At 39.5% G+C, this 12,301-nt stretch overlaps 1 protein-coding gene and 1 long non-coding RNA gene across 8 annotated transcripts in view; one reads left to right on the top strand and one right to left on the bottom strand.

Moving 5' to 3' along the window:
* Positions 1-12,301, top strand: part of CFAP74 (cilia and flagella associated protein 74) — a 60,642-nt gene that overhangs the window by 41,723 nt on the left and 6,618 nt on the right. For 2 of the 6 annotated variants that reach the window (XM_042831386.1, XM_042831388.1), the window contains exons 21-30: positions 16-138; positions 1,241-1,362; positions 4,015-4,143; positions 7,008-7,095; positions 8,024-8,197; positions 9,093-9,226; positions 9,795-10,071; positions 10,513-10,620; positions 11,127-11,281; positions 11,845-11,979. In XM_042831386.1, coding sequence (XP_042687320.1) covers positions 16-138; positions 1,241-1,362; positions 4,015-4,143; positions 7,008-7,095; positions 8,024-8,197; positions 9,093-9,226; positions 9,795-10,071; positions 10,513-10,620; positions 11,127-11,281; positions 11,845-11,979 — 1,445 coding nt within the window. The remainder of the gene's footprint in view (positions 1-15; positions 139-1,240; positions 1,363-4,014; positions 4,144-7,007; positions 7,096-8,023; positions 8,198-9,092; positions 9,227-9,794; positions 10,072-10,512; positions 10,621-11,126; positions 11,282-11,844; positions 11,980-12,301) is intronic. The other 4 variants (XM_042831390.1, XM_042831391.1, XM_042831389.1 and 1 more) reach the window with 4 other exon arrangements.
* The window catches only part of LOC122167104, a 35,464-nt gene continuing 30,535 nt past the window's right edge, over positions 7,373-12,301 (bottom strand). For both annotated transcript variants that reach the window (XR_006170962.1, XR_006170963.1), the window contains exon 4: positions 7,373-7,736. This is a non-coding gene — a long non-coding RNA (uncharacterized LOC122167104). The remainder of the gene's footprint in view (positions 7,737-12,301) is intronic.

Here is a 12,301-nt window from a genome sequence, read left to right as displayed (position 1 = left end):
TTACTTCCTGTTTAGGTTACTGAAGGTGAAATTGGACCCTTCAGCTCAGTCAAACTTCAGGTTATATTTATGCCATCCATCCCTGGGGACGTACGGGCAGAGTTTGTGATTGTGTTTGACAACACAGACTGCAAACCAGTGAGTGATTTTGTGTAAGACTTGCTTCAAAGACTGTTGAAACTCTGCTTCTGCTTCTACCAAGAATTACAGGAGTGCAAATCCTGTACTAAAAGCAGGTGAAATGGACAGAGGACAAATAGGTTTACAGGCAGAAGAAATAACAATGAGGTAACCTATGATAAACAGTAAGAAGCCTTGTAAATCAGGGCCCTTCTTTCTGATGGACTATGGTTGTTAAACCTGTAGATTCTCTCAAATCACAGCTGTTTATCAGACACCCTGCTGGAAAACATCTATTGTCCTGTATATAAACCTGAAATTCTTTTCTTCTGTTCCCAACCCATGCAGTTTATTTTCTTTCTGATATATCAGCACTGGAATTATTTAGCACGAAGTAGTGAAACTGATGTGTGAAGGCTGGGACAGATGACAACTTCAGTTACCATTTCAGCATACTTTAATTCTGCATTTCATTGGAAGCCAAATTCTGCCTGGGAACACTTCACAGAAGCTTGCCAAAAATAAAAAAATTTAAAAAAAAAAAAAAAAAAAAAAAGAAAAAAAGAAAAAGGAAGAAAATCTTCCAAGCTCAGTAGGCCAGTCTTGGCTCTCCCCACAGTCTACAGATGGAATAGTCTACAAAAGAAACTGCAGATGCATACTGCACATTCCTGTGGGTACCCTTTCTTTCAGCTCTGGCAGGGAAGGATCATTTTTGTCCAAGTCTGAGCTATGTAGCTGCTGAAATTTAGACTCGAGGTCATTATGTGGAATATAGCACCACACTGCCCTTTTGTATAAACATGCTGCAGTCTCCTGACTTTCTGAATGCTTGCACATTCACTTAACTCTTCAACTACTTATTTCCAATTTCTTGGGCAGCACGTTATTCCTTCACATTCCCTGGAAAGGAGTCCAAACTAAAACATAATTCATTTCTGTTCTGGTACACAGTAAGATCTAGGTTTTATTTTATAAATTCTATAGCTTTGTTTAATTAAGGTACCTTTAACAAGTACATATTTTAGCTGTAGGTTATAGCTGTTTAGATCAGTAACAATTTGAGACTAACAAAAATAAGTACACTCTTGATAAGTATACTCTTGGTTTGTATTAACAGCTGTACTTCAGTGCCATTGGAGTCTCTATTGACGTGCCAGTTTGGGTGCCCAATCCCAACATTGATTTAAAAATCTGTGTGTATGACAGACTTTACCAGGACTGCGTTGTCATCCAGAGCAGGTGAGCTGCCTTCCACAGCTACTGATGAGATCTTAAGTCACCAGGCGATACCTCGGGGTCTGTTGTACCAGAGACATCTGGGTATCACAGCAGGCTGAAGAACAGTTTTGCACTTTTTATTTTGCCTTGGTGTTCCAGGAGGACATCCTGATTACAAGCCCTCCCAGTTTACACTACTGTGGAAATTAGACTTGGGTATGCTGCTATCCTAGATTCCCAAGAGCAGCAATAGTTGTGAAGTGTATGAGTTAATACACACCTTTCCACTCCTACAAGGTTCCTTGTGCTGTGCCTGTTCTGTGATAGAGCTGTTAAGTCCCTAGGGAATAGCAGCCCCAGTGAGTTTCATCATAGGGAACTGCAAGCTAAATATTAGGGAGATAAATGTGCCTAAAACTGAGTGCTGATTTGGTATAATTGATTCAGCCAAAGAACTTCCTGACAGAATGATCTGGAAGCCAGCTTCATGCCAACTGTTCCTTTCTGAGAAGGTCAGTCACCAGTCTCATAGACACGTGCAGTGATGCTGAATAAATCAAGTCAGTCCTTCTGCATTTCCTATGGCATAGGAAAGATGCAACCTTTCCTGAGCCATACAGGAATTAAGAACTGCACTGGAGTGGCAGATACTTTAAAGTAACCAGATAGTGATAAATTATGAATTATACTGATTACCCAGATATTTTTTGTACATATGTATTTCCATAGTTTGCATCAATAATGTCTGAAGATTCCTTCTGTTTGCACTGTAACAGAAGGACAATATTTCACCCATTTGACTCCCAGACGTTTCTTGCTGTAACGTTCTATTATGTGAACTCTTACTCTACTAATTGCCTTCAGGTCTACCTTGGATATCTTTACCTAATGCAAACATTATGAAACACTTAGCATTCCTATTTCACCAATCTGCATATCTTAGATTCTATTTAAACAAGATTGGGGTGGTTTTGTGGGAGGGTGGGGGAGACTGGTTCTGGAGAAGGCAACCATTCTAAACCTCTTACCAGATCTACAGACTGCACAGATTCTTCACAGTTGGAAAGAAATGAGTAAAGCTGTTATCTCAAAAATTCAGCCTACAGATATGAGAAGCACAAGTTATGTAAGGGGTTTTACTCGGTGAAGATAACCCAGGGATAAAAGTTACAAGCATAGAAGAAAAATAACTATCCTAATGAAAACTAAAGATTTCAAAGGGCTCCAAATATAGAAGCTGTCAAATTGCTTAGGCCAAAATTTCTTAACTGAGAAAACTTTATCAACTTCCCCTAAATTATAAGCACTTCATACGTATTATGCTGTCCTTAGCACCTTGGCAAATCAAGTTTTCAATTTATCCCCCCCACCTCCTTTGTTAGGAAAAATTGTCTCTGTTACACAGTCACCAGTGCTGAAATTTCAAGTATCACACGTGCAAGAATGTTCTGTCTCAAAATCTGCCAAAGTAAATAAATGGAATCATTCCGTTAGATGCAATGCCTGGCAGATCTCTTCCTCCACTGGCCACTACAGTTTTTCTGTTGCTTGTATCAGAAAGTTTTCAAGTTAGGTAAATAGCTCTGGTACTTGAGCTCTCCCAGCCAGCTCTGTAGCATTACTAAACATTAACTTTTTTCTTTCTGGTCACATAGAATACAGTGATTAGGAAGCATAGATGTGCAGCATAAAGGGTGAAAGCATTTCACCAGAATCCTCTCAGATATGAATCACTTTGACAAGTAATTTCACTGGCAAGTTATAATCTGCACTGACTTAAAGAACTACTATGTAGTTCTCTTAGATTGTCAACAGTCAGCAATCCTTCCAAGCTCCCAGCACCTCACGCTGCAATTGTTGATTTAGAGCAGGCCATCTGGACTGACAGCTTGTAAACCAGTCCAAGAGAAGGAAAAAGACGAGAGAAATGTTTGTAAATTGATTGGCAATTCTACACACAGGCATAAAATTCCAAAGCAGGGTATGGTTTGTGGCTATCACCCTATTGCAGTGTGGCCAGAATTCAGAAAACAGGGAGATGCTCACACGGTGTTTAGATATTCTTGGCCCCACGCAGCAGTTGCTGGTCTTCATTTTTCTGCTTCTCAGACAGAAGGCAGAGTAAGTTTTTCATTGCTACATTCTGCCTGCCTCCAGTCGTTACTGAACAGAGTTCCTGCCTCACCAGAGGACTGTGCCTTCTCCTTGAGCAGGCTCTGTGCTGCAGTCAGCACCAGTCAGATGCCTCAAACACTGCACGAGTCATTTCTACTGGTTCAGATAGAGAGGATGTATTTTAGCAGCAAATAATTAGCTGGTATTTCACAATAATTTGGCTTTGACTTTCCACTGACCTGACTTATCACTGCGCTGCACTTTGATAATTATGTTCCAATCAGCTGTGTACATTTGCCTGAAATACAGCTGGGTTTACTTACAGTAATTCCAAAATCTTGTTTTCTATACTTAACTTAAAAGAATGCAAGTGTGTGATTTTGCTGTAGCAGTTTCAGTTGCCCTTCATTTTCAAAGGAAGCTTGCAGTAGTTATAATTGTAATGTAGAGCAGAGATGCAAGAAGGGGAGGGAGGAACAAACTGCAAGAGCAAATGTTGCCGAGATGGCAGCACCAGTAGCCCTTGATGCCACTTGAGCTCATCTGATCTGTTTGCAGAGCAAAAACTACGCTGCATTTGAAGTTTGAAGTATGCAAAGAATTGAGCAAACACATGAAGCTGCTTCCAAAAACAGGTTACATTCAACCTCGGTCATCCTTCAGTGTGCAGTTGAAGTTTCTGCCCAGGTAACCCACCAGCATTAATATTTTTGCCATTTAAATAACATCAGTAGGAGGCTGTCAGTGCAAAACCTGAGCAAATCAAGTATTTTTTCCTTCCTTCACCTGATGTCTGTAGCAGGCTGGATTTCACACTGCTGGTGTCAGCTCAGTCCTACTCTCCCTTCTCCCTCTTTAAAAGATGCCAGATGCACAAAGAGGAAATTAACTTGGATCGCATACCTACTAGGAAGTGCTTTTCCTGCAGTGACAGCAGCAGTGTCAAAATCCTAGCAGTTGTACTCCTGCTAGACTGCTTCCATTTCTGTGGGGAAGCTATTCTTACACACAAGTTCTCTAGGCAGGTGGCTACTTCACGGATCAGTGATTAAATCATTTCTGGACAAGCACTCCTGTCTTGGTAGGTAAGGTAGGAATGGCTGGACTTCCTGTACATATCTTACCCAGGTACATTTTCCCTAAAATGTGAACACAATGATTTTGAATTTCATGTAGGAATTCATGTAACATCTTCAGAGATGCTAAAAGCCTTATCCCAGCAAGTTTTGTCTTTTCTACTTCACAATATGTCTGTGTACAAACATAATTCAGTCACAGAAACAAAGAATGCCATTTTTTTCATAGTTATATATTTGGATTTTCACTGATGTGCTCAGCATCTCTGTAAATCAGACCCAATTCCAAAAAGAGAGTAAGCATTGGCATCAAGAGTCCTCAGCAGGTTATTTAGCATTCAAGGAACTAGAAGTATTTACACTTCTTCCAACATATCAAATCCTATCAGGTCGCTGTAACAATAACCACTATCATGACATTCTTCCATTCCTAAATTTCAGATGCTGCAAAGCACTGTTATACTTACTGAGTGGATAGAAGCATAGCTTGGATTTAGAAAATTAATCTGCCTTTTGAAAAATGAGGAAGCTTCAGAAAGGAGATTTGAAGAGATTAAGGCTTTTCTGACACACAAAATAAGTATCTGGCTGTTTCAGTATATAGATCATTTTAAAAGGCCTAACACACTGGTGAGTGTGTATGACAGAAGATGAGCTTGCTCCAAGCTGATGTTAAGTACTGAGCTAGTGACACATTTCTGTAAATGCCTGCTCATCGACTTAAGCTCAGTTTCCTCAGGAGAAAAAAGAGCTCTATTAAAAGCAACACAAGTAAAAAGAAACACTCATTCAGCGAGGCTAAGTGAGCAGATAAGATGACTGAAGGCTTGGGAAGCTCCCCCAGGTATTCCATGCACACTGAAATGCATGGTCAGATGTTACAGTGCTCACATAACTATCTGGGTGCTAGAAGCAAAGACCTATTTTCTGCTCATTTGAAGGCAAATTCTCTAATCTGCTGACTTTCAGCATTCCCAAATACAGCATCTTCTCCTTTTTTTTTTGTATTTGGAAGTAGTCGTGCAGATGCTGGCAGTCTAAATCTGGTCTCTCATGCTTTTCCTTAATGGCTTTAAAGCACGAAGATGCTGTTTTCAGAAAACGGTCCAAAGGATTTCAGTGTCTCTTCCCCAGGGCACAACAGCTACTTTAGAACTGTGTACTTATGGTGACAATTATTATGTTTTCCCCCAGGATCATTTTGTAACACGTGAATTCCTTCTGCTATTCTAATGTCCTGTGACAAAGTGGAAGCTGATACTTTATTCCTACTTTATTTTTATCTCTGTGTTCTATTTTTGAACAAGTTAGCAATCACATCTCAGGCTTGCAAAATAAAAGCCAGCAACATCTCAGATCAGTATGATGATCGTGAGTGGGTGCTATTTATTTTTTAACTATCCTTTAATAATACATTAAAAAATTGCAAGCAATTCCAATAGTAGTAGTAGGAATATTATCACTGTGAAGTCCTAAAAACAGGAAGCAACTCGCTCTGGTGCTGTAAGACACCATAAATAGACCAGCAGAGCTAAAAATGTTAGCTTTTGTATTGTCTTGGCTTGACGCTCTGAAATTAAGCTTACGATAGCAAGATGCTGCAGCAACAGAGCACACGCCTATTACTTGTAAATGACTAATCTGGTACATCATCAGACACCATTGGTCTCCAAGTGTGTTTCACCTTATTGATGTCTTGGTGCTGTGTGATCCAACTGGTACTGCCTCAATTTACTGGTAATTAATTAGCATGGATGTCAAAAGGAAACGACTGGCCAGGATGGGTTGATTATGTGCTCTGGCTGCAGCAAAGATGCTGAAGCCTGGTATTGTGTTTAGAAGGTAAACTTGAAATTGTTCAGAGTTGTAAATGACTGTGTTTATAAGAAAGCATAAATGGCTGCAGTTTTCTGTAAATAGCTCCTTTAAACTCCCGTGTGCCCAAATCCCATCTTCAAATAAATAAAAAGAATCTGCCATTAGTAAACACGGTCACTGATTCTAACCTCATTGCTGGACATCCCTGCAATCCATGCACCCCTGCTCAGAGCAGGCTGCCTGGATGTGTGCCATCCTATAGGAAATCTGTGACAACTCTACAACATTTCTCACTTGTGAAATTTTATCTTTTTGGATTAAAGGCAGAATTTCATAGGTCACTGTAATTTCTGGATGGTATTTTCTTCTGCCATTCTCCCTGATACTTGTATATGTAAGGCTTACAATATTTTATTTAGAGCTAACATCATGGAAGCACTGGAGCTGATGTTTAACCAACTGTGTATGTGAATACTCTGTAACATAAATGTGATGTGAAAAGTAAAAGCTGTAAAGAATGAACTTTTAGACCTTAAGTAACAGATATGTTTTCTCCTTTGGTTCAGAAACACATCCATCAAAAGTTTATTAATCCCCTTAGCTCGAAAACAGTCACAATATTTTTATGAAGCTGAATGTAACTTTTCTTAATTTCAGGCACTCCCTCCCCGAAGACGCAGGGAGCTGTTTTAATGAAGAGACAGGTGTTCTGGAAGCTCCAGTGATGATACAGATTGCAGATAATGTTAGTTGCTGTGGGTTTTTTTGTCCTGTGGATCTATTATTTTAGCTTATGTTCACTCAGTGATACCTAACTGTAACAGCAATGCTGAGTCATGGCTGGCAGTGATGGAGCACCTGGCAGGGCCAGCCCAGGGGAGCTCAGGTGCATGCAATGCACTGAGTGATTGGAAGGGCTGGAGCCAGGATCCACCCTTTCCCAGCCCTCATTTAAGGGCTGGCAGTGGAGGTCAGGGGATTTTGCTGGAGATCCCTGTGTGTTTGAGGTCTTTGGGAGGTAAGCAGCTTCTTTTCCTTTGTTTCTGTGCCTATGGCTGTTGCAATTGAGCAAGTCCTCGTTTACTGCTGTATGAGATTTTGCTCTGCTGTCATTGCTGTGCTTTTTGTCACGGTGCGGTGTTACAACTAACCTTGCTTTACAACTGAAGTCCTATGATAACAGCAAAAGCCATTCTCAGTGATGATATAGATTTCATGATGTTTTTTTCTTGTCAGCATGTTTACAACACAGACAACTTAATCCTTTGTAATTAGTGTTCACTTATTACCTTCTAGTCTCTTCTGTAACAGAGCTCTTGCATTCCACAGTGCAATTTCTTCATTCTTCTTTCTACTGTTGTCATATATTCTTAAAATCCATGTTTTCTGGAAAAGCAGATGTGATTCCATTATAACATACAGAATTTTAGGTGACTAAAAGGGTGGTTTTTGGCAATTTTGCTTCCTAAAGAGCTATTTATTATTGCTTATTTTTGAAGAACGATGAGGCTGAAGTTCAAGGTAAGTATGTTACGTTTCCATTTGTGGCTCTCAAACAATATAGTAGAGCAGCTTGTTTTGTGGTTATCTTTTCTGATGACGTTTCACTTAAATTCTTCCCACACGATGCTGTGGATAGAGGTTTATATCCTTTGCTTTTGGATTTGTTTCAGACTAAACAAATTAATTTTACTGTCCATGCAATTGTTACTACTTCTGACTTGGAAATCAGTCCAGCAGAAATCGATTTTGGGTACTGCACCATCTATGAAGCTGTAAGGACAAATGTCACGCTAACCAACAAGTCCATCTTGCCACAGGAGTTTGGATTTGTGAAACTCCCAGAGGTAGGTTGTTATCCTGAATGCACCTCTTCTTGATTTATGATATATCTAATTATTTAGGAATTGTATTTCAATGCAAGAATGAATAAATCAGAACTGGTTTCTGGAAACCAGTGAAAGTATTAATCCTGATTAATTCTGAAGGCTGGGGCCACTGGATGATTTTTCTTCTCAATTTTTGAGTAAACAAAAGTTGTTTAAGCTTCACAAGAGCATGATGACTGTAATAGGGAACAGCTTGGCATATTGGGGTTGGAGCTAGGAGGAATGTGACTTTTTATTAAATGTTGTCCCTTTCTCTGCTGTTTCAGCAATTAAAATCAAGTAGTTAGAATATTTAAAAGGCTTTTTTAAAATACAGCTGCACTTTTCAGGATGTGTTTCACGATTCAACTGTGATGGGAAGACATTCCTGAATCATTACTAACTCACAAACATAGAACAATACACATATGTAGATGCTGAACTCGTGTCCTCGTCATCATGGTACCTGCACAACACAAGTATCCCCTCTTCAAGTGCAGAGGGAAGCAGTTGAGATTTTTATCATGCTTCATTCAGTTGTCCATGAAAAGAATAAATAAGCATCATTGGAGAAAAGTGATTACTATTGATGGTAACAACTGAAGGGAAGAGATTCTGCTGAAATAGGAGTTCATGGGTTTAAGTTTCTGCTTTTCAAGCTACCATAAGAATAATAAAGCACACATCAGTCAGATCCTAGGCACTGTAACTCAAATGAAAGCTTCTTGATTTGGTTTCCTGACATTTGTGGATTTAATAACAACATTTGTATCTAACTTTCTGAATTTATTATTATAGTAATTTAACTAAATAATATAGCTTTATTTGATAACTTATTATCCTAACAACTATTTCTTATCTTGCTACTTCAAAGTTTGTTGAAATTCAGCCTAATGATGGATTTGGAGTTGTTCTTCCTCTTGAAAGTCTGACGTTGCACGTAGTCTTTAAAGCCAACAAGGCAAAAGAGTACAGCTTTGAACTGACCTGCAAGTCAGAGCTTAATAGGTACGTGAAGAAACTGCTTGAGCAACATGTAGTTCAGAAGTCATAATCACACTTAATTTCTACCATTCACGTAAGCCTGTCCAGTAACAAAATCCCCCTCACTATGAAGAGGTGAGGCTAGGATAGAGCTGTGATGCAGGTATGGATTCAGCTGACAAGAGTTGTTCGTTGCCATCAGTTTCATCCTTAGTTTGTGTCTCATTTGCAAGCTGCTAGCTTGCTTCAGGTGTTAGCCTGCAACATTTTGCTTGCTTTTTCAGTAGAATTACTGAAGTTTTTCTTAATTATTAGGGCTCTTTTTTTTTTGTCAAAAATGCTTCATGCATTAAGCTATGCTACTAAAATAATGATGACAAAAAATATGATTAGACTGGATGTATTTCTTCATAGAGGAAGAATTCAAGTATGGTTCATTAAAAACAGTATTATTTTCCATCTTTATGCAAAATTTCCATTGTAAGCTTGAGAAATTCTTCTTAAATAGGGACTACAAGATCAGTTTCCTATTTTTGGGGCTGATGAAGAGACTATTTTATGCTGAAACAATTTATCATGTGTTTATTTTTAGACAATTCAAGTTGTCATGCAGAGCAGTTGGAGTCCACCCACCTCTTGAATTGTCTCATTCCTTAGTTCAGTTTGCTGCAACAGCTCTAAATGATGTGTCTACAGCAACACTGTATGTGATGAATTCCCATGTGAGTACCAACCTCTTTACTCATGCAGTCCCAAGAATTGGCAGTGGGGAAGTTGCCCCTGTTGGACCCACTTCATTTGAATTCTACGTGCCAGAAGACTGTCCTGTGACAATCATGCCTTCTGTTGGAACTGTGTTGCCTGGGAAGGTATGTTCATTTTGAATGTCAAGTGTTCAAACACGTCTTTTGATCATCTACATCCCTGCAAGTTCTGTCACTTGCAAATGATGTTGAAAACAAATTATTAGCATAGTTGGAAGACTTCACCTGAAATAGTTATAATTGGACTTAAGGTTAACCATCAAGTCTAGTTTATGGGAGCTGTCCCCAAGTGTTCTTTCCCCAGTGCTATCACTATGACTTATTTGAGGAAAGTTTAGATACCAAAAGTGATGGCCATGTAATACCAGCCCACTGGGATGCAGTGGACTTCAGAAAAGCTGAAAGTGACCTTATTAAGTTTGTCTCGTTATGGGAGAAAAAATGTTTTGCTGTCAGATATATGCTCCTATCAAGCTCTGTAGGTATAACACATGTATGAGGGATGAATTCTGCCTATCATTCTTGTGTATATTCCCTCTTTCCCAGAAAAGCTTGATTCAAGTGTCCTTCAGACCAACATTGTCAGATCAGCTAATCAGAGAAGAGGCAGCTCTGAGGCTTTGTGAAGCAGCTGCAACAGGGGCAGAAATACAAGTAAGGAATGCTAAGAAGCAGCACGTGCTGTTGGTCTATTACTTCCAGATATTTGTTTCTCTAGACGGTATTTTTATCACAAAATTATTTCCACATTGAAGTCCAAACTCCTGATTACTGTAAGACCTGCCTTACAGCACTGCTGTACAGGAGGGCACTGCTGCACTTATTGCTCAGTGAACAGACTGCACATCAATTTTACTTCACTACCACATTTTCATTCTTATAGGGTTTTATTAGCAGTTAGCTTATGTCAGCACTGTGGTTTGCTTTGATTATGAGGTCAATAGCTAAAATTGCCCATTTTATCTGAATGTTATTAGAACTGTTTGTAACAACTACTGCATCTGTGATCTGTTACCACAATTCTGTTACCTTGCTTCATACCCTGCAGGGTGCTGCCTCTCAGATGATCCTTGGGCCAGGGACTGAATATTTGTAAACAAATGCCTTGATTGCATTGTATGTGGTTGGTATTAGTGTGCAAGTTTGCTGTGTGTTTGCAGAAAAGGAAGACAGATGAAAAGAGAGAGGGAAAGAGATTAAGTGTTCCTATTTCCAGACGGCGGTCTTCCAGACAGGTTGTGAGGACTGGGAGTGCTAAATACCTGAGTTCTTCATATAAATCTGAGCAACCAGAATCCAAAGAGATAAAGTCTGAGTAAGTCAGCAAAAGCATCTTCTATTAACTAAACAAATTTTCTTTATAAATCTGCTGAACCTACATGTGGAGAAAAAGCCAAACTGTAGTGAAGAAATAACTTCAGTTCTATTGCAAATGCTGCTTCCAAAATTAGCACTGCTTTTACGCCACGCAGCTGTAACCTCTCATGTGAGGCAAAGAATCCTTTTATATGCACCAGAGAAATAGAAGACTTCAAAGAATCTATCAGAAAGCACGAGCTGTGGCTGCCCTGGTAGATGTGGCTGGGGATACAACTGTATCATTTTAAGGGGCAGCTCCACAGCTGAACCTTGCTGCCAGTGGAAATGACTGAACAGTGCACCTTTTCTAAACAGGTCTGATGGAGCTGTATGAATTCAGCCCAGCTGGAAGCTGTCCATTCTGGTGTACTGAGTGATTTAGTGTCACTGCTATGCTGTATTTTGAATGTCTAACAAAGAAAATATAAGTGCAAATTGTTCAGTGGGAATCTTTTGATATTTTTTTCTCTTCCTTTCTCTCTGACTTGCTAAGATTATTGTTATTCCTGGCTTTTCTAGCTCAGAGGCTTACATAGCAGCGCAGGCATTCCTGACAAGGAATTTCAGAGGAAGGTTTGAAAAATACACCATACCATGCTTTGTTGCAAGTGGAGATATTGATGAGAAGAGAGGCTTGGAAAGTCTAAGCTTCAGGTACTCCCCACACACACGACTTGAAGCGAGATCTTTGCAATACTTCTTATTTCAGAAGGTTTGCAGGGAAGTGGTAGGCAGGTTAATTTATTCCTTTGGTTTATTTTCAGAATTGCTTCATAGGTCAGTGGTAGAAATGCATGCTCACAGCCTGCTGGTTGGGTAAGAATCTAACATGCAAGTAGGAAAGCAGCTTAGAGAACAATTGTGTGAAAAATGTCATAGCTTGATGTCCTCCATCTTTCTGTGGAGGCAACACGCACAAAAATCAGCCACTAGAAATTGTTTTCTTTTGTAATACCAGCTTCATGATACTGTTGTG

This window comes from Centrocercus urophasianus, unplaced genomic scaffold (genome assembly GCF_019232065.1).
Source record: "Centrocercus urophasianus isolate 14NV4802_14NV808 unplaced genomic scaffold, USGS_Curo_1.0 seq_36, whole genome shotgun sequence".
Taxonomy (NCBI): domain Eukaryota; kingdom Metazoa; phylum Chordata; class Aves; order Galliformes; family Phasianidae; genus Centrocercus; species Centrocercus urophasianus.
Note: the sequence above shows the minus strand (reverse complement) of the source record. Positions and strands in the feature narration are given on the sequence as shown.